We start from the raw sequence: 21906 nt of genomic DNA, 5'->3' as shown, positions 1-21906 counted from the left end.
TAAAGATGTGGAAATAAACGAAGGAATGTGTGAGAAGATAGTCCGAGAGTGAAGTGTAAAGAGGTCTGTACGTGTAAATACTAATGGACGAATACTGTGCTTGCCTAGCTCTAACACCTGGCTCTTTCTGCTTGGTTTTGGATTACATTCTGTTCGGTTGCTCCGCTAGCTCCGTTTGCTCCATGCACACCACCAAGCTCAGTTGTCCTCCAACCCGTGACCATCAGAATGCCAAGAATCAGAGCGAATTGATTGACCCCTGCACTCTGCACCAACTGACTGACTCTCTCACTTACTGTATGGAATCTGGTGGTGTATAATATCCTGGCGGAGGTCAGAGTCCAGACTTGGATCAGGACAAGCCGATAGAGCTTTCCAGCGCCCTAATTGACACGCAGACAATTACCACTACATTGACCCCGCCCGTGCGAGGATTTTGCGACCGAAAATGGCGTCAATCACTCCGCACTCTGCCACGCGATCTATCTTTGAGATTAACATGGCGGTGCACATTCAGTCGCATGCCTCCGCCGCGAACATCTCCCAAGCACCCAATGGAAGCCATAAATGAGTGGAGCACCAGCACTATCCACATGATGTTGAATGAAATTCAGCGCACATTTGCGCTTCAAGTTACAGGCCAGAAGCTCCCGATCCGAGTGTTTACTATGGTGTGTCGGCCTCTCCCATTTCCTGCCGGTCCAGAGGGCGGTGTTGAATGTCGATGGTGACTGTGATTGAGCAATGACAGGAGTGGTTTAGTGTCGCGGTTTTAGAGTGGTGATTAATGATGGAGGTGGTTGGTCATTTGTTGTGGCTGTTAATGGTGAAGGTAAGCGAGCTTGGGTTGTGGTCCAGTGCTGTGGTGATTTTTATGAAGGTGTTGTGGTGGTATATGAAATGCTGCAACGTTGGGGTTCGAATCTGGTGAAGTCTGAGGTGTATCGTCTGTTGGATAATGGCACGTGATTTGAATGGGAAATGGCAGCCCATGCAAATGACTTGCCCCTGTTGCTGTGGTCTGCATGCTTGTGTGATAGGAATCTCATGTGTGCAGCAATATATAATAGATAAAGAACGGAAAGACAGACCAACCTATAACCCACACAATGCATATTGTCCCATAAACCCATTACACATAAGGGAAGGACTATCTAAAACGAATACTAATGAAATAACTATCTCGGGACCAGTATATGTTGTGTGCCATTGCCTTGGGGGAGTGCCGGATTCACAGAACCTAACAATATATTTATTTTTCTACCTGTAATCCCAAGAAGGAGGTCCTATTTATACCTGATTAAATCTCATGATCTTTGTCATGACGATGAAGATCATTGAAGTGCCATGTAGGCATTTATGTGGGCAAATGAACATGGCAGTGCCCATCTCCTTTCAGGGACAGCTTAGTAGAGGAATTTAGTCAGTGTACCGGAACACAATGACAGACTCGTATATGTACCATGGAATCTTAAACGACCACCATTGAATCCTAGCAGACAGAACACCCATCTTAGTCTCCCTGAAGGGCAATGTACTCGTTAATGCAACGCTGCTCAGCCTCCTCCGGCCTCGTGTTTGACACAGCATGCGCTACCTTGGTGTGCCATTTTGTCACGTTGCACACAAAAGCAAAATCATTTAAATATAAATTTAAAAAACAAACGTGTGCACTTACATGTAAAGGTTTTTGATTTCTCCATAAATGAGTCGGCCTAAAATCACGAATCACCAACTGTCCAGGCTGAAATCACCTGAATACCAATTGTCACCGGATGGCTCCCTCCCATCACCATCAGTGATTATTGACAGAAACCTACACACTGGAATGTAATGCTCCATTAATTAGCTGAGCAATCTACAATTTGTGGATGGTGTCGTTCATTTTCTGTGAATGTTCGATCATGCCCTCCACAGATCCCAATTAAACCCAAATGGTGGCCCGGCAAAACAAAAGGGAACATGAGGCACACCACGTGTCCTCAGAAATAAATGTATCATTTATCAATGCACACGAGACAGATGGCACATAATCCAGACACAAGGACAGGCAGAATGCAGAACAACTTATTTTACACAAAACTAACTCCTGGCTATGGCACCAAATACACAACTGCCATGTACACTGAACCTGCCAAGAGAGAGGGAAATAGCAGGCCCAGAGTGAGGAGCCCAGGTTGTTGTATTAGAATCAGCACTAGGAGCTGTTACAGGAATAATGGCAGGTAAGCGGATCCAGAGAGGGCAAAAGCAAGAGCAAGCAAGCAGGCTCACGAAGATAGAACATCCAGCAGTCAAAGCACAGCAATAACAAGAGGCGAGAGCACGTCCCTGTGTTCATAGAGTGGGAAAGGGGCAAGCATACACCTTTTTTCTGCAGTACCCCACTTGCTATCGACTGATCGTACTTGTCCAATCACTGTGCTCCACAGAACCAGCCATTTGTTGATGTAAGGGAAAAGTGCTGTATCGTACCTCTCACTCACCCAGCCTTACCCAGTTCTACATGGAGGAACACATGGACAAAGTATATATCTTAACCTGTGGTCTGACACTACGCTGGTTATCCTTGAAGTTATTTAAGTCAATTTGGGTCCCCCAGCAATTAGTGATACTCCAAATGGTTTTAACTCAGTGTGGCAAGATGCTTAATGAGGCAGACACATGCACTTAAGGAATACAAAATATTTAATGAAACACAAGACAATAGAAAAAGAATCAATCCCCCATGACAGATGGAAACTTTTGTGAATAAATAAACAAACAAATAAATAAATAAATGCACACTTAACACGTAATAGGACCCTGCAGTGCCACAAGAATAGTTCTTATTCACACACACACACACACACACACACACACACACACACACACACACACACACACACACACACACACACTGGACCAGGATTTGTATATAACTCCCCACAGGGCGGCAACAAGACAAGCCGTTGGTGTGCAACCCGAGGTCTTCCTGCATGGCAGGCAGGTACAGGCGAGCAGGAATAGCACTATGAAACGTCCCCAGCAAGAGCAGGTAGAAGAGACCCAAACAGAGCAAAATCAAAAAGCCAGGAACCAAAAAATGCCAAACTAGAAGGGGCACTTAGTAGAGCGCATACCTTCGCCAACGCTACATTCCCCCCCCCCCCCCAGAAACCGTTGATTGCGAGGGTATTTAATCCTATACCACGTCTGCCATCTCATATGTGTTATGATGGCTTAAAAACATTAAATTTCCTGCTGTTTGACACTGATTCACGTACATTGTACAATTTCTGTATGAACTCCCTGACCTTTTTGGGTGTCAGTGTCAAGTCAATCTGATGACAACTGGTCACATTATACGAAATCAAATATTACACATCACAGGATAGGGAAATGAATTCTAAACATTTTGAATCTACTTTCATGAAAATTGTATAAGAATTGACCGCGTTATGATAATAAAGGTCGTTGACCCCCCTGACCTTTGACCCAAACCGCTAACAAAGGTTATGACGTCATTGTGTCATATCGTATATCACAAGATTGGGCATTGAATTTACAACATTTTGGCATTGGTTGCATGCAAATTGGATAAAAATCTATCGCACTATGGCAAAATGACGATTTTGACCTTTTCATGACCTCGACCTTGACCTTTGTACTCTTAATTTTGTAATTGGTATTAGAGTGTGGGGAACATAACAGTCAACATTTTGGTGTTGGTTTCATGCAAATCGGATAAGAATTGACCGTGTTATGACTAAAACCGCACATTTTGCAATGTCATGACCCCCCCCTGACCTTTGACTCCCAACCGCTAATAAGGGTTATTATGTCATTGTGTCATGTCACATATCACAAGATGGGGCATTGAATTCTGAACATTTTGGCATTAGTTGCATGCAAATTGAATAAAAAACGACCGCACTATGGTAAAAAGACGATTTTGACCTTTTCATGACCTTGACCTTTGCCCCGATCGCTCCCAAAATCGAATCAAATGGTCCTCGGATAATAACCAATCATCCCACCAAATTTTCTGCGATTCAGTTCAATACTTTTGGAGTTATGCGAATAACAAACAAACAAACAAACACACATATTCACAAATAAATAAATAAATACACAGCGATCAAAACATAACCTTCGCAACAAAGTTTGCGAAGGTAAAAAGGCAACAAGTAGCCCAGAAATGCGAAAAACTACTCCGCAGTGCTGCTGATTTTATACCCCCCCCCCCCCCCCCCCCCCACACACACACACACACACACACACACACACACACACACACACACACTCATGTTTCCCACCTCTTTCACAGCCACACCACACCCACTCTGAGGCACCACAGCGGCCAATCGATCCGTCAAATCATACATACATACATACACAGTACCATGAAAAATATTTTGGGGTTATTATCACTTTTAATGATGTGCTATTCCCCATTAAGCATTTGTGGGAAGTTAGAAGCGTGCAATATAGGGTCAATTTAAAATCACAGCTACCTTTAAGTATATAATATAAAGTAGGAAATTGAAAGTTTTATTTTTGCTATAGAGCTATACATATTATACGATCATGTGCTAGTAATATCCACTTACCACAAAAAAAAAAAAAATATGCAGGAAACGGTTTGTGGATTTTTGTTCAGGAGATAATAATAATTATTGAAGTAATTAGCACCAGTTTCATTACTGTGAATTACAAGAAACCACAATAAATGTTTCAAATTAATGAGTATATGACATTAGTTTTCATCAGCTTTTTCCCTCGCTTGAAAGTCTTTGAGCGGGTTCATAATGACGCCAAGGAAGCAACTTTCAAGAGAACAGTGTGTGAAGATCCAATCTCTGCCTGAAAAAGAGTAAGCGATGAAGAAAATATCAGAGAACCTTAATATCTCCTACATATGTACACTACAACACCTGAAAGAAACTGGCTCGGTACAATACAAGAAAAGTACAGGAGGACCCAAAAGAACCTCCCCAAGGCAAGACGAGCACTTGAAGTTGCTCAGCTTAAGCTGTAGAAGAAAATCAAGTCAGCAGCTGACAAATGAAATGAGAACAGGCCTGAACATTGACATCTCGGTCATCTCGGCCAGCACGAGACGGAAGGAACAATGGATGGTGCAAAGTACAGGAGAAAAGCTGCTCGAGTCAGCCATAAATCTGAAACTGGGTAGGAGATTCACATTTCAGCAGGACAATGATCCGAAGCACAAAGCTAAAGCCACACCGGATTGACTGAATAAGAAGAAAATAAATGTTCTTGAGTTGCCCAGTCAAAGTCCTGACTTGAACCCAATTGAACATTCACGGTGAGACTTGAAGATTGAAGTCCATCGACGATCCCCATCAAACTTGGCAGAACTGGAGCAATTTTCTCATGGAGAATGGGTGAAGATTTCACCATCTCGCTGTGCAAACCTGGCAGACACCGACCCACAAAGACTCATGCAGTCATTGCTATCTCTTCTGCCTATCAGCGTTCGTCCCCCCTCCCCCCACCCGAGTATGTGAGAACTGTACATGTAAATGTTCAATTAATTATCGAATCTTTTTCTTTTTTTTCAGATTTTACTCAATGAAATTTGACATGCAAAAATCGACTTACATAGAGGTCCCAGGAATGGAACCCTTATGCAAGTCAAGGACTGTCTATTGTATTAAACCTTGTGGTGTACTTTTCATCGGTGCCAACTTGTTAGTACTTTTACATCATTAACTTTGTTCCATTTACTTGTCTAACCAATGGCAGGGGTTTAGGTGTGTTTTTATTTTTTTTAATCTGGTTTCTAACCAATCATTTTGCCTCGCACTACTATCAGGCTCGTGGACCTCGTCCTCGGGGGACGAGCAGTAAGTAAGGCTTTAACCAAGTGCGAGGTCGCTTCCCTGCTTGGCAATTCGCTATTTACACCTTCGTGGAAATGACTCACAGACTTGAGTTTCACTGGAGTTAAACTAAAGTTCACTGGAGTTTAACCACGTTCACGGCCCTTTCCTCCAGCAGCACTTTGCTTCAATGGGTTTTCGCTCCTTTCAACCGTGGGACTACCATCATCGAACCCCTTTTGGTGAGCAGAATATTCTCAGGAGCACTGGCCATATGACACCCCCTAGACACCCTTAGACCCCAATTTTTTTTATGGTGTTAACAATCTTTGGTGCATCACGGGTGATGAAGGTTGTGGTAAAGTTTCATCGAAATCCGATGTGCAGTTTCATAGAAGAAGTTGAAAGTATTTGCGGGCAGACGGACGGACTGAAGGACGGACGTTGTGCCATCCCATCAGTTCCCTGGAACAAAGTTCCAGGTGAGCTAAAAGTGTAATTAAGCATTCAAACCAATTGGCTAGATAGCTGGCTTGATTCCACCCACAATTGTCAGGAAGAAAATCATACGTCCGCCATGTTGGTTTTCTGGTAAGCCTCAGGTACCTTCGGAAGTTTCGTATTCATCGATCTATAATTCCAGCAATGAGTGTGTGTGTGTGTGTGTGTGTGTGTGTGTGTGTGTGTGTGTGTGTGTGTGTGTGTGTGTGTGTGTGTGTGTGTGTATACACACACACACACACACACACACACAGCACCAGCCTTACCCTCAGGGGCTATATTCGGTCTCACCTGAGATAACCTCCGCAGGATCGTCTGAGTGGTAGGTGAGTTTGCATGAGCACACGAATAGTGAGCAGGAGAATTTGCATTGCTATTAAATTTGCACACCAATAGTGTGATCTTTCAATGCGTCCCTGACCCAATAACAACAGCAAATCAATGAAAACAATCATTCTGTAATTTGAGAATTGTCTGTTTGTTTCTGTGTTTGATTGTTTGTTTACTTCGATGTATATTCCTGAAGTGCTGGACAGGATAAGTTGAAAAATGATGGTTGTACTGACGATGTGCGTCTGATAGTTTTTGGTGGTAAAATAAATTCATAGTCCCGAGTCCTCAGGGTGGAAGGATGACCCCAGGGGTGAAAGAGGGGAGGGTTTTTTTACAAGTCATACTAAAATATTCCAATTCCGGGAGAATTAACCCATCCATAATTCTTGGGGAATTAATCTGACCGTATTTCATGGGGAATTAACCAGTCCGTAAAGATGGGTTCTTCGCTCGTGGTTTGAATTAATAACGGGGAGGGAACACGATAAAAACAACTGATCATGAACCATGCTTTATACAGAACATTGGTGCTGTTTAAGTGGTTTATTTGGATATGATTACCATCCTGGACAGGTCACCACTCCAACATCAGAAGTCAGGGCCAGAATTTGTAAGTTGGCCATGGTGCCTGCAATAGCTCGCCTACTCCTCATGAAGGACACCGTCGGATCTTTAACGTCCACCAACTAATGCTTGCAGACGGGACGCCCAGTTTAACGTCCATCCAAGGGACGGCACACACAATGATGAATTCACCCTGCCTGTGAAACACCAGGATGACATTTTATAGCTGGGTCAGGATTTGCGCCCAGGTTAGACAGCTTCGAGGCAAGCATGCGTACTTCTCGGCCATATTGTCAGCCCATGTGCACAGTGTGTATGAAAAAGATTTCCATACCGGCAAACGACAGCAGAAATGACCTGGTCTTACCATTTCAGTGCTGTGGCAGATGAATAATCAACCCGCCTTGATCAATGATGTGCCAAGAATGAATCAATTTCCCCTAAAATTTCATGCAACATAACTTTCTGTGCGGAATAAGCCCTGACGCACAAATGTCTCTAATGACTTTCACAATGCTGCTGAATGAAGACAAATGTCGATGGTGTTATTCAATGTCATCAGTGGCTTGCAAAGGTCTGATGTCCTCTTTGGCATGCAATATGTCCTCATGAAATTGGAAAGACTTGTACCGCATGTCATGACATGATGTTTGTTTATAAACTCGAACACATTGTTACTCACATGACATTCTGCACTACTGCGGTGGACAGGACCCTCGACCTGTTTTATCCTTCTCGAAGGTCCCAGGGTGCTTGCTGTCTGTAGCCATACCAATCTCCTTGAAATTGCAGGGAGTTACCAAAAAGTACCATCCTCGTAGTGTTACTGTCCACTAATCTTTCTTTGTGACGCTATATCATTATTTATCTGCTGCCTATTAACTTCCGATTAATTTGGTTCTTCCAAAGGGAGGGAATTAGTCATTTTCGATATTGATAATTATCATACTTTGATAAGTTTTTTGAAACTTTGTAATTGTTAAAATACATGATGTCTACTACAACAGCACTCGGTAGAGCCCATACTCTGCCAGGCTGAACGGTTTACGGTTTGTATCCCACTGTTAGGTCAGATCTACATCCTGACCTTACTCAAGATCTAATCGGCTTGTTCTTGTCACAACCCAACTCATCCACCTTGTTTTGTCATAATCCGTCCACAACCATTTGAAATATGCTAGATATTGTTTTTGGCCCTATCTTTCAATGGTGAAGAATCATTTCATAAATTAATGGATGAGGATCTGGATCTTCACCAAAATAGAAAAAATGAGTCTGTTTCACTCACGCAACATATCCACCAAGTTTCGTCCAAATCCGATTATAACTTTTTAAAATATCCTGCTCACAGACAGACAGACAAACAGGGTGAAAACATAACCTCCATCCATCTTCAGTGGCAGAGGTAATAGTGCTCTAGTTGAAGATAAATTGTGATTGAAACAATCAATGCTCAGAGTGTTCCTACCTACTTGTGTTGCTCTCTATCCATTGACTCATCTATTTGGACAAGGAGGGAATTTGACATGTTCATCATTTAACAGTATTTTCCACATAACCTGCTTCCGATGACTTTAAACAAACTTTCTGGAGTACCTCTGGAACTACAATCACCATCATCTACATAATAATAGACAATCACCCTGATATTTTTTAATGCAACCCAAAATTTAAAAAAATATCAAACATTAATCGTTTTATTGGGAAAAGAAATTGAATGTATATGTGGACTCAACCAAACCAGGCTGGGATCATGGGAGAGGGGAAGATGGATACTGGACAGAGCCATTCCAAAAGCGATAAATCTCCAAATCATCCCCCAAATCAACCGAAACAAGTATTAAAATAATTTAATGACAAGGATGGATTGAATCCAAGCCAAAATAACAAAGTACATAAAACATTAAGCATTTTATTACTTAAACAAAATGCAGAAACAAGAAAAAAAAACATTTAAAAATGTACAAATAGGACCACTGGTCCTGTAGTTTATCTGGGCCTTGGCCTAATAATGTAAACTAAATATGGTAGCATTCTGACTGGTGGGTCTAGAGAGAAGATTTTGGAAGGAATTTACTCGATTTTCCCAAAAATTGATGGTCGGCCATTTTGACACATTTCCACTCACGTGATTGAAATGACCTTGGCAATTTATCATTCCTATCCTGGCCGAATGTAACCCAAATTTGGTAGCATTCTGATTGGTGGATCAAGAGAAGATTTTGGAAGGAATATGCGGGACCGCCATTTTGACACACTTCCGGTCACATGTTTGGTATGACCTCTGCAATTTATCATTCCTACCCTGGCCTAATGTTGTTACCCAAATTTGGTAGCATTCTGATTGGTGGATCAAGAGAAGAAGATTTTGGAAGGAATATGCGGGACCGCCATTTTGACACACTTCCGGTCACGTGTTCGGCATGACCTCACAATTTAGCATCCCTACCCTGGCCTAATGTTGTTACCCAAATTTTGTAGCATTCTGACTGGTGGGTCTGGAGAAGAAGATTTTGAAGAAATTTACTAAGTCAGCCATTTTGACCTCCATAAAGTCATGTGACCGGAACAAGCTTTGCAATCCCTGTTATCAGTCAGGAGAGGAACGTTGCTGCCAAATTTCAGCCAGATCGGCCCGGCGGTTTGGCCGGAGAAGTTGAAAATGGAGAAGGACGGATGGATGATGCGTGATGATGATACCTTATCTGGAATGTAAATTCCAGATGAGCTAAAAACAGAGGGATGAAATCTCCAAAAAAAAAACCCAATCAAACAAGGTAGGAATTACAATTCCACAATACGACACCACAATTCTCTTACGATTACAATCACATCTTTTGACATTTTACTTTTGTTGTGAGATTGTTATGGATGAGGAAGAATAATGAAGAAGAATGACAATGAAGAATAACACCACATTATGATTCCGCAATACGACACCACAATCCTCTTACGGATTAACATCACGACATCTTTTGACATTTTACTTTTGTTGTGGGATTGTGAAAGATGAAGAAGAAGACTAACAATAGAGAATGACATCACATTACGATGCCACAATACGACACCACAGTCCTCTTCTGGTTTAGCATCATGATATCTTTTGATGTTGTTCCATCACAATTCCACAACAAACGTAAAATGTCGAAAGATGTGATGGTAACCCATCAGAGTATTGTGGTGGTGTATTGTGGCATGGTAATGTGGTGTCAATCCTTCCTTGTTTGGGTTTTTTGGGAGTTTTTTTTGAGATTTCATCCCTCTATGTTTTTACGTTTTTTAAAAAAATGCATTGTTTTCTTGTTTATAATCAAATGGCATTTTTTGTGATTTTATTGTGGCCAAACCTCAGGAATTTTTCAAGATATCAGATTGAAAATTAGACAGCTTATTTGTACACATGTGTAGTATTTATGTAAAAAATCTCATCAAGAATAGTCAAAGCTCAAGGCAATGCCATCCAAAACATGTAAACATCTATTAGGGAGCAATTAAAAAATGTATCAACCAAATTCGTTATGCACAACATTCCATCATGAAAAACACTTGAGAGGTCAAATTATCAAATTGTTATTTTCATGGCAACTATTGTTGATTTGGAGTTGGCAAGTATCGCGCTATGCACGACATCTTTCTTGTTTGTGTGTTTATCTGTCTGTCGCTGAGCAGGATATCTCAAAAGGTTGTGGACGGGTTTGGACGAAATGTGGTGGACAGGTTGGGTGTGTGACAAGGAAGAATTGTTTTGATGTTGGTGAACATACAGATTCAGTTCTGAGATTTTTTTTTTTTTGTGATTCTTCACCATTGAGAGATGGTGCCAAAAACGATACATAGCATGATATTTAAAAAAGGTGAGGACTGATTAGAACAAAACTAGATGGAAGAGTTCGTTAGGTGACAAGAACAAGCTGATTAGATTAGATTAGATTCGACCTGATTAGGTTCAGATCCTGATCCAGATCTGGCCTATCAGTGGGATCCAAAGTGTAAACTGTTCACCCTGACGGAGGTATGCGCTCTACCGAGTGCCATTCTAGTTTGGTACTTGCAAAGTCGAAGATTTTTCAAGGATATTGGTAAGTCGATTTTGTCTTTCTGTTTGTCTGTCTGTCTGTTTATTGCCGACAGGTCACAATTTCAAACAGATCTTCACAAAACTTCACCACATGGTAGAGTTTGTCATAAGGAAGAAGCCTATTGTTTTTGAGGTCAAAAGGTCAACAGAGGCCAAAGGTCAACAAATTTGTCAAATTACTAAAATCCTCAATTTTCATTCGGTTGACTTGAAATTTGAAGAGGATTTATATTTCATGTCACTGAATTCAAGCAACAAATTATTTTTGAGGTCAACATCGGCAAAAGGTCAACAACTTCAGTGGTCTTTCTAAATTCCTCAATTGTCATCCGATTTACTTGAAATTTAAAGAGGATTTATATTTCAGGTCACTGGATTCAACCAGCCAATTATTTTTGAGGTCAACATGGGCGAAAGGTCAACTTCGGTGGGATTTCTAAAATCCTCAATTTTTCAACCGATTGACTTGAAATTTGAAGAGGATTTAAACTGAATTTAACTTGCCAATTATTTTTGAGATCAACATTGACTAAAAGGTCAACATAGGTCCAAGGTCAACAACTAAGGTGGTATTTTTAAAATTGTCAATTTTCAGCTGATTGACTTGAAATTTTAAGTGGATTTGCAGATCTGGTCACTGAATTCAACCGCCAATTATTTTTGAGATCAACATTGGCCAAAAGGTCAACAGAGGCTGAATTTCTAGTTTCTAAAATTGCCAATTTTCATCTGATTCTCTGGGGATTTGTGACATCCGTGCTGAACCTTTCAAGGCTGGTGGAAATGCTGTACTCATATCATTGCATGCAGTTCTGTGCTCTGCCTGGAAAACAGGCATCATCCCAACTGACTGGAGAGGGGCCTTGTTTTCCTCCTCTGTAAAGGGAAAGGTGTCCTTTCGAAGACTGCAATAACTACCGAGGGGTGATGCTGCTCTCAGTGCTGGGCAAGGTCTTTGCTCAGATAATTATTGATACGGTTCGTCACCATCTGCTTGAGCACCAATGTCCAGAGCAGTCAGGCTTTACACCAAAGAGGTCAACTATTGACCATATCCTTGCCCTTCGTGTCCTCACCGAACGCAGACGAGAGTTTCAGCAGGAGCTGCTTGCAGTCTATGTGGATCTCTGTAAAGCGTTTGATTCAGTGAATCAGGATGCCCTCTCGAGGATTCTTGGTCTTCATGGGGTGCCACTAAAGCTGATCAATCTGATGTCTGAACTCTACTCTGGTACTGAGAGTGCTGTGAGATGTGGTGATACCATCTCTGAATTATTTCCAGTTGTTATTGGTGGAGTTTGTTATGGGTGTGTCCTGGCCCCCACACTTTTCAGCACTTGTATGGACTGGATTATGGGGAGGATGTCAGAGAGATCACGTTGCGGTGCATCGTTTGGGAATGTCAAGATCCCTGACCTAGATTTCACAAATGATGCAGTCATCTTTGCAGAGACTCTGGATTACCTTTTGGGGGCCCTCGAGGTGCTGAATGAGGGGTTGCAGCTGCTGGGATTACGGTTTGCCTGGGTCAAAATTAAGATCCAGGCTTTCAATGACGTCTTGGATGCTGCTATTCTGTCTGTACCAGTTTATGGCGAGGATGTTGAGGTCACAGAGAGATTCCCTTATCTTGGCAGTGATATTTATGTCTCTCCTGGCTGTGAGCCCAGAGGTCAACAGACGTCTCGGTCAGGCCTGGGGAGTCGTGGATTCACTGGATCCATGGGGTGCGGTGATGCCGGAACCTGTGCGGGAGGAGGAAAGTCCGAGTCTTCAGGTACTTGGTGCTTTCACTCTTGCTCCATTTATGTGAGACTTGGACTCTGACCAGGGATCTGAGATGGAGACTTAATTCCTTTGGTACCAGGTCTCTTCAGAGAATGCTTGGCTATCGTTGGTTGGACTTTATGTCCAACGAGCGATTGCTGAGAGAGACTCAAATGAGATTTGTTACCTGCATAGTCCGTGAGCGTCAGCTGTGGTTGTATGGACATGTGGCTCGTTTTCCTGATGCTGATCCTGCTCACCAGATTCTCTCAGCAAGGGAGCTTTGTGAGTGGAGGAGGCCAATGGACCAACCACATGCCTCATGGTTGCAGCAGATTGATCAATATCTCAAGGATATGGGGATGGGCCAGGCATCTGCCTGGGGGATGGCCAGACAGAGACCCTCGGAGTACCAGCAGAAAGTGGACGCAACGATGCACTGCTCCGGCACATGCTCCCATACCTGACCTGACGTTGTCATGTCGAGTTTCCCTGAGGCGTCCCCTTCTACCCATCTATGTGCATGATCGTGTTTATTTGTATTTTCTCCTTATTGCCATCATTTCTTATTTTCTCCACTTTTCACTCCATCCTCCTCTTCTCCCTCCTAAATATACCCTCTGTTTAATGTCTTAAAATCTCAAAAAATACAACAAAAAACAACTTTTCCCTCCTTACCTTATTCTTATTCCTTCCACATAACGACATGACTTCCTGTACCGACTTGTCTTCCTCCTCCCTCTGCCGAACTACCATCTTCCTTCCACTTTAGCTGACAATCATTCACCATCCACCTTCACAATTTTTTTCTTAAATCTTCCTTTCCCTAATCTTACCCAATCTTAAAAAAAATGAAAAAGTACAAAAAAAAAATTACTTTATATCTTTTCACTTCCCACCTTACACGTCCAGTGTACGCGTGTTTCTCCACCCCCTCTTCCTCTTCCTGTAACTTTTGCTGACCTACCATCTACCTTCTACTTTCGCCGGTCCATATTCACCATACACCTTCGTGATTTTTTTCTTCAACCGTTCCTTTACCTAATCTTACCTAATCTTTATGAAAACAAACAAAAAAACCAGTCTCTTACAATGTTTCAACTTCCTCTTTCACACTTGTGGTTCTCTTTATTGCATCATAATTCACTACTCTTCTTCTTCTTCTTCTTCTTCTTCTTTAAAAGACTGTTTGCAATTCGACCATTCCTTCATCCCATAACTCAAATGTCAAACTGTTACAACGTTTCTTTTCTCAATTCTCTTAATTCACCTTTACTGCATCCCTCGTGTAATGTCTTCAATCGCATCCCTGACTTAAAAAAATAAATTAAATCCCAGTTTGCAATGTATGTTCATGTTCCATCAATCGTCCTTTTTTTCAAATTTCAGTGCCAATTCACCCCACCTCCTTAAATCTACCTCCTCCTAAACCCTCACCTGTTATACTCTCTCCTTATGCCTCCCATCTTGCCCCTCATCCTACTTCCTCTCTTAGCACCTCTTCACTGTCTTCTGCTTTAGTATCAGCTCCTCCTCCGGTGTTCCAAAGTGTGGTGTTCTAGCATCTGTGAGCTCCATTCTAACCTAACAGATACATCACTCTCTCAATCAGAACACTCCTCACCTCAAACACACTCCTTCTTTCCTATCATCACACATTCCCCTCTTCCCAACCCCTCAAATATTGTACCTCCCTCTGCCTGCTCCCTTATTCACCATACCACGACCAAGTCTCATTCTTCCCCTCTCCCCACCTCTCCCATCACCCTCCTACCCCTTGGCCGTGCCTGCTCTCATCGTCTCCCCTCCTTCTCGAAGCTTCACTCTCTACTCCCTCTCAAAGCAACCTTCACTCTTCCCCCTCCAAGCTTCCCTCTCACCTTTCTCAAAAACACCCCCACCCAACCCTTCTCCCTCAACTCTCCCCACTCACCCTTCTCCCTCCAATCACCCCTCTCACTCCCTCTCAAAGTCCCCCCTCACATCCACAAAACTTCCTCCTCCCCCTGCCCTCTCTCTTCCATCTCATCACTCCACCTCCTCCAATATTCAACTGTCCTCTGCCCCCTCTCTTATTACTCCCCACTGTGCCTCACCCATCACCACCGAGCCTTACCTCCTCATCCGGCCCTCTCCCCTAGCTCTTCTGCAATCTCCCACACTCTTTCAACAACTCTCCCAACCACCCTCCCCTCCTCCCTCGTCCTACCCGCCCCTCCCCTGCACCCAAAGCCTCCTCTCCTCCCTCTTCCTTAACAGTGTGTAACTCAAACATCCAGGGCCTTCGCTCAAACCTGACAGATCTTTCCATACAGGTTGCCACTAACAAACCAGACATAAACTACTAAACTGAAACTTTCCTCCTTCAAGACGTGTCTGACTTCCTAGTATCTCTCCCTGGTTACTCGCTCCTCCTGTGTGACCGAGCTGAGCATCTTCCTGGTGGCAAAGTTATTCTCTTCATCAAAGACTCTATTCCTCCCTCTCCATGCACTGCCCTCACTCCCCCACACCGCCAGGAATATCTCTGGCTATGGCATCCCCTACTCTCCTACCTCATGTTTATATGTGTACTGTACCGTCCACCAAACAGTGATGACTCCATTTACACCTCAATATCCGAAAACATGGACCAACTTCTATCCTCTCATCCCAATTCTCTCTTCCTCATATGTCGTGACTTCAATTGTCATCATGCCAGTTGGCTGGGTGTGGGTACCTCTCTCACCTGTCATGGCACTTCAGCAAAATACTTATGTTACTCATTGAGATGGACACAATCAGTCAAGTTCATCACCTGGATTTCAAACAATGGTACTTCATCTCTTTGGGAGCTGATTTTGACCAATTTCTCTGAAAATATCTACTGTTTTTCCTTCGCTCCATTCGGTTCTTCTGACCACGTGCTTGTCAAAGTAGATATCACTCTGGCTGTTCTTGGCAAACTGCCTCAGAGCCAGAGTCTGGCACTCAGGCTAGCTGGCAGAGACATCAAGCAGCCATCAAACCTCAAGACTCGTCTCCAATCTCTACTTTCTCTGGCATCAACTCATCGTGGGAATTCTTTCAAAGAAACTTGCTCTATTTCATGCACAGATTTATCCCATCTCGTCTTCAGTTGTCCTACTCTTCCTCACACCCATGGTACACTGAAGGTTGTGGTGAGGCAGTTGTCCTGAAGCAACTTGCTTTCACCTCATGGAAGGCAAATCCAACTGAAGGCAATCTCACTTCCTTCCACAAAGCTCAGAACAGGTGTGTCTACCCTCAGGAGAGCCGGGAAACAGCATTTTTCCAATCTTTAGTCTGAAATCTCAAACGTCTCTTCCTCCTCCAAATCACGGTGGCATCCAGTTAACTCTGTTTCTGGTTGATGTTCCCCCTCCATCCCCTCCCATTCCTCAAATGGCCGCACAGCCGACACTGCACGTGAAAAGGCTGAACGCCTAAACTCGGTGTTTGCTTCTAAATCTTGTGTCCCAAACCCGTCGCTTTCTGTAACCACCATACCCAGTCATACCGAGCTGTTCCTGGACTTTGTGTCCTTTTCTCCTGACAAGGTGGAGAGCTTGTTATCAAACCTCAACTCAGATTCTGCAATCGGTCCAGATGGCATCGGCCACCATGTCCTAAAAACCTGCTCTTCTGCTCTTGCTCACCCTCTCTCTCTCTGTTCGATTTACCCTCTCATTTCCTCAAGGTCATCTATCATCTGGTTGGAAATCAGCAAACATCACTGCCCTGCATAAAAAAATGTGCAAAAACAGATCCCTGTAACTACAGACCAATCAGCCTTCTCCCAATCATCAGCAAGGTTATGGAATCCATCATCGCTTCAGACATTAAATCCTTCCTTTTCTCCAATGGCTTGATTTCCAATCATCACTTTGGTTTCAGACCAGGTCACTCTACCCTGGATATGCTGCTCCTGCTCTCCCAACAATGGATGGAGGTCCTCAATGCTGGACATGAAATCACACCATCTCCATTGACATACCGCGTGTTTTCGATGTGGTTTGGCATCCCACCCTGCTCACCAAACTCTCTTCCTATGGTATCCAAGGCCATCTCCTCTCATGGCTTGTCGACTTCCTCTCCTGTCGCAGCCAATGTGTGGGCCATAATGGGATTCTCTAATTCCCTCTTCCTGTCCAGGCTGGAGTTCCTCAAGACAGCGTTCTGGGCCCTGTTCCTTTTTCTGGTTTTCATCAATGATCTCTCTGACTCTCTGGAAAATCCTCTTTATCTCTTTGCTGATGACTCCACCCTCTGCCGTACCATCTGTCATCCCTCAAATCGGCAAGCAGCAGCCTCTTCACTCTCTGCAGAACTGGATAAAATCACAAGCTGGTCCAACACTTGGAACATGACTTTTACTCCTGAAAATCTCACACTCTCACTATGTCTTTCTGAGGGGACCATCTGGACTCCCCCCCCCCTCCATCTACTTTCTCAACAATCCTCTTGAAGAAGTCCTTTAATTCAAGTTTCTGGGTCTCAATATCTGCCATGATCTCTCCTGGGAAAGCCACATTTCCAACCTGACCTCCAAAGCCAATCACAGATTGGGAAGTACGAAGTCCTTCCTCGGCCCACCTGAGCTCCTGACCACGTACAAAGCTTTCGTCCGTAGCCTGATGGAGTACTGCTCTCCCCTCTGGGCTGGTGCTCCCGCCTCTCACCTTTCTTGGCTTCACGCTGTGGAAACCAAGGCATTTAGGTTCATTATTATCTCCCGCGATTAGGCTGAGTCTTTGGGCCTCTTACTCTCTCTCACCGCAGGCAGGTCGGTGGTCTTTCTGTCTTTAACCATTTCCTCTCCGACCTCGCTCCCCCCCCCCTGCCCCCAGATTTCTGCAGGGCGCTCAAGGTCTGCCAGCAACCCCCTTCTGGTAAAACTACCAAAATGAAGAATCACTGCTCACCTTCACGCTTTCATTCCTCTTTTTTCCCACCATTGGAACAAACTCCCACACTCTCTTCGATCCCACTCTTCCCTCCAGGTCTTCAAAACATCTGTTCACCACCATCTCTTATCTTCCCCCATCCAAAACCATGATCTTTTCTACCCCCATTAATCCACTCCAAACCCACCTTTCTGAAAGCCCCTGTAGCATAAGGAACTGAAAGTACCTGTAATGTCCATCTTGTATTCCCCATGTACACCACCCCCATCCCTCTCCTTTCCACAGATCTCATGTCTCTGTTCCCCACTGTTTTGTGCTGCCCTCTCCCACCCCTCTTGTCTCCTGCTCCCCTTGCTATCCATTCTGTGTGTTAGCTCTCATTCGAATCTCACCATTGTATACAAAAAGTGATTCTTCACCATTGAGAGGTTTTGCCAAAAAACGACAAATTGCATTATATTTCAAAAAGATGAGTCAGTTCAGTGACCAGAAAAAGCCGATTCGATATTGGTTCATGTCCGGATCCAAACGCGGCTTATCGGTGGGATACAAAACCTCACCTGCTCAACCTTGCAAAGGTACGTGCTCTACCTAGTGTCGTTGCAGCTCACTTTGCATTTGTGTGGTTATTGTGAAGATGTCACTTGGGAACATATTGAGGGCCTCACATATTGATTGTAGATCCTGCAGCAGAGTATCATGAATTGACACAATTGGAGGTTTCCTTGGTAAGCAATATTTTAGTAAGTCTTCATCAACAAGGCTCCAGCTTCTCACGTAAAAAGCCTTGCTCCACGGACTAAAGCCCCAGCGTCTCATTCGGTGCACTTTCAACTTGAGTAATCTAAGACCTTGGGCACCACTGACATGTATTGATGAGAAGCGAGGGCTCAAGGCCTACTCTGTGAACAAGTCACGAAGCTATCGGTCTTCTCGCTGTCTCGCCATCCCTACTCTCCGTTCCTCCACAATTACTCTCGATCATATGTGTGTATCTTCACCGTCCTTCTCAACATGATTTATTGCCACATTTACCGCGTACAAACATAACGACTCACAACCCTTTTCACCTTCATTCCATGACTGCTCACAAACTCAGATTGTAAACAACTTCTAATGTGCAGTCGTGTTGACTTCCCCAGCCACTAGTTTGTCACTTGAATTGAATGTTTGTACGGCCTGATTGTAAACTCCCGCAAATGTATCAAAGGTGCAAATACACACGGGCACACTCCGCAAATGTGACATCATCTTGACAGGTAGATCATTATGGAGTCGAGTGTTGCTAACGGATAATCTTTTATCCGCAGATGGCTGTGCTCGTGTTCTTCGCTCTGGCGTTCCTGTCGTGCATTGTGTTCCTGGTCGTGTACAAAGTCTACAGATATGACCAAGCCTGCCCTGAAGGCTTTCTTATCAAGGTGAGATGCCAGGCCCATCACAAGGACTTTTAAAGGAGGTGTGGGGAGGGGTGCGAATGTAAAAGTACAAACTGTTGACTATCCTTGACCTGCACGCTGAAAGTGCACACCATGTTAAAGGGGTTTCGGGGGTATCCACCTGTCCCCATGGGGAATTTTTTAATCTCGACTTCATTTCTCACACTTTGGAGCATTTTCGAGGCATGGTTGGATTAATTACTTTGGAAAAGTCGAATTGTTAGTTGACTTTTTTTTTTTTAAAGGAATTTTAGTTGTAAGAATATTTAACCAGCAAAAGAGGGGTGTGGGTGGGGGTGAGTTTGCGCTCAACGCCCCCCTCCCCCCCCCTCCACCCACATCGAGAAGACATTGAGCACACACCTTCTTGTGCTTCCTGGAGGGTTGAAATTTCCATGTATTTGTGTGGGAACGACCGTTTCCCATTTGTGGCTGCAATTGCAGGACATTTTTGATGCCCGCGATATCTCGAAAGGAACATAGTCAGGTTTGAATGGTGTCTCTGGTGTATTGCTTATGGTGGTGAGGATCCTTACAGTATTTTGAAGTTTCTTTATTTGTATTTTCATTCAAACAAATCAATCTCGACGTAATGTTGTCCTCCTTAGGCCGTTTCATTTTGGGGTAATAGTTCTCTTATCTACAAGCTGCCTTTTAGTCCCTTTTAATCTCCTATATTGCTCCGATCTGGCTTGCTCGCTTGCAACAATTCACCACATGGTTAGTTGGTGTTGCATTGAGGAGATTGGGGAAAACTGGTGGGGAGTGGGGAGGAGTGGGAGCAGATGAGGACAAAGCACACAGGACTGAATTCAAAATGTCGACCTTTGACTTTACCATGACAGTTTTAGGCCTTTTCATTACAAAGCACACTTTTTGAAGGCACCAATGTTCCTCATCACTAGGCTGTGACCTTTTTGATTTGCAGCGCATTCTTCTCACAGGTTTGGTGTCGTGATTTTCCCCCTCAGGTCAAACCATCAGACTGTCTCTGGTGTGAGACTGCTGAGATGTAGAATTATTTAATGGACAAAGACTTTCTTTTTAGCCATTTACTTATCAAAAGGATATTTTCTGAGAATGAGAAGCTTTCATTGGATGTGCCATAAACAAACAAGATAAAGACGTCATGCAGCGCATGACATTTGCAAAATCCATAAAACAAACTTGAACTTAAAAACAATTGGTGGTTGAATTGAATGACCAAATAGGTAACTCTTCTTGAAATTGCAAGTCAATTGAATGAAAATGGACAATCTTAGAAACCCGGCTTATGTTGACCTTTGGGCCTATGTTGAGCTCAAATATACTTTCTCATTGAATTCAGTGACCTGATATGCAAATCCTCTTCAAATTTCAAGTCAATTGGATGAAAATTGATTATTTTAGAAATCCCACCTAAGTTGGTGACCTTTTGGTCTATGTTGACCTCAAATATAATTGTTGGTTGAATTCGATGAACAAATGTATAACTTCAAATTTCAAGGCAATTGGATGAAAACTGACAATTTTCGAAATCTGACACTTGTTGACCTTTGGCCAATGTTGACCTTTTGGCCGATTTGACCTCAAAAAATAATTGGTGGTTTAATTCAGTGACCTGATATGCGAATCCTCTTCAAATTTCAAGTCAATCCGATAAAAATTGATGATTTTAGAAATCCCACCCAAGTTGCTGACCTTTGGTCTATGTTGACCTCAAATATAATTGTTGGTTAAATTCGATGAACAAATGTACAACTCTTCAAATTTCAAGTCAATCGGATGAAAATTGACAATTTTAGAAATCTGACACTTGTTGACCATTGGCCAATGTTGACCTTTTTGCCGATGTTGACCTCAAAAAATAATTGGTGGTTGAATTCAGTGACCTGATATGCTAATCCTCTTCAAATTTCAAGTCGATCGGATGAAAATTGATGATTTTAGAAATCCCACCTAAGTTGGTGACCTTTTAGTCCATGTTGACCTCAAATATAATTGTTGGTTGAATTCGATGAACAAATGTATAACTCTTCAAATTTCAAGGCAATTTGATGAAAATTGACAATTTTAGAAATCTGACACTTGTTGACCTTTGGCCAATGTTGACCTTTTGGCCGATGTTGACCTCAAAAAATAATAATTGGTGCTTCAATTCAGTGACCTGATATGCTAATCCTCTTCAAATTTCAAGTCAATCAGATGAAAATTGATGACATTAGAAATCCCACCCAAGTTAGTGACCTTTGGTCTATGTTGACCTCAAATATAATTGTTGCTTGAATTCGATGAAAAAATGTATAACTCTTCAAATTTCAAGGCAATTGGATGAAAATTGACAATTTTAGAAATCTGACACTTGTTGACCTTTGGCCAATGTTGACCTTTTGCCAATGTTGACCTCAATTAATGTTGACCTCGGATGGTGGTTGAATTCAGTGACCTGATATGCTAATCCTCTTCAAATTTCAAGTTAATCGGATGAAAATTGATGATTTTAGAAATTT

The 21906-nt window shown here is 43.0% G+C and overlaps 1 protein-coding gene across 2 annotated transcripts in view; it reads left to right on the top strand.

Annotated features, from left to right (window-relative positions):
• The window catches only part of LOC147033877 (neuronal vesicle trafficking-associated protein 1-like), a 51366-nt gene that overhangs the window by 28166 nt on the left and 1294 nt on the right, over window positions 1-21906 (top strand). For both annotated transcript variants that reach the window (XM_085872102.1, XM_085872099.1), the window contains exon 4: window positions 19289-19399. In XM_085872102.1, the coding sequence (XP_085728228.1) occupies window positions 19289-19399 (111 nt within the window). The remainder of the gene's footprint in view (window positions 1-19288; window positions 19400-21906) is intronic.

The sequence above is a fragment of the Eptatretus burgeri genome, chromosome 1, assembly GCF_056783735.1.
Source record: "Eptatretus burgeri isolate ZD-2024b chromosome 1, Ebu_testis_v1, whole genome shotgun sequence".
NCBI lineage: Eukaryota > Metazoa > Chordata > Myxini > Myxiniformes > Myxinidae > Eptatretus > Eptatretus burgeri.
This window is presented reverse-complemented; position numbering and strand designations above follow the sequence as displayed.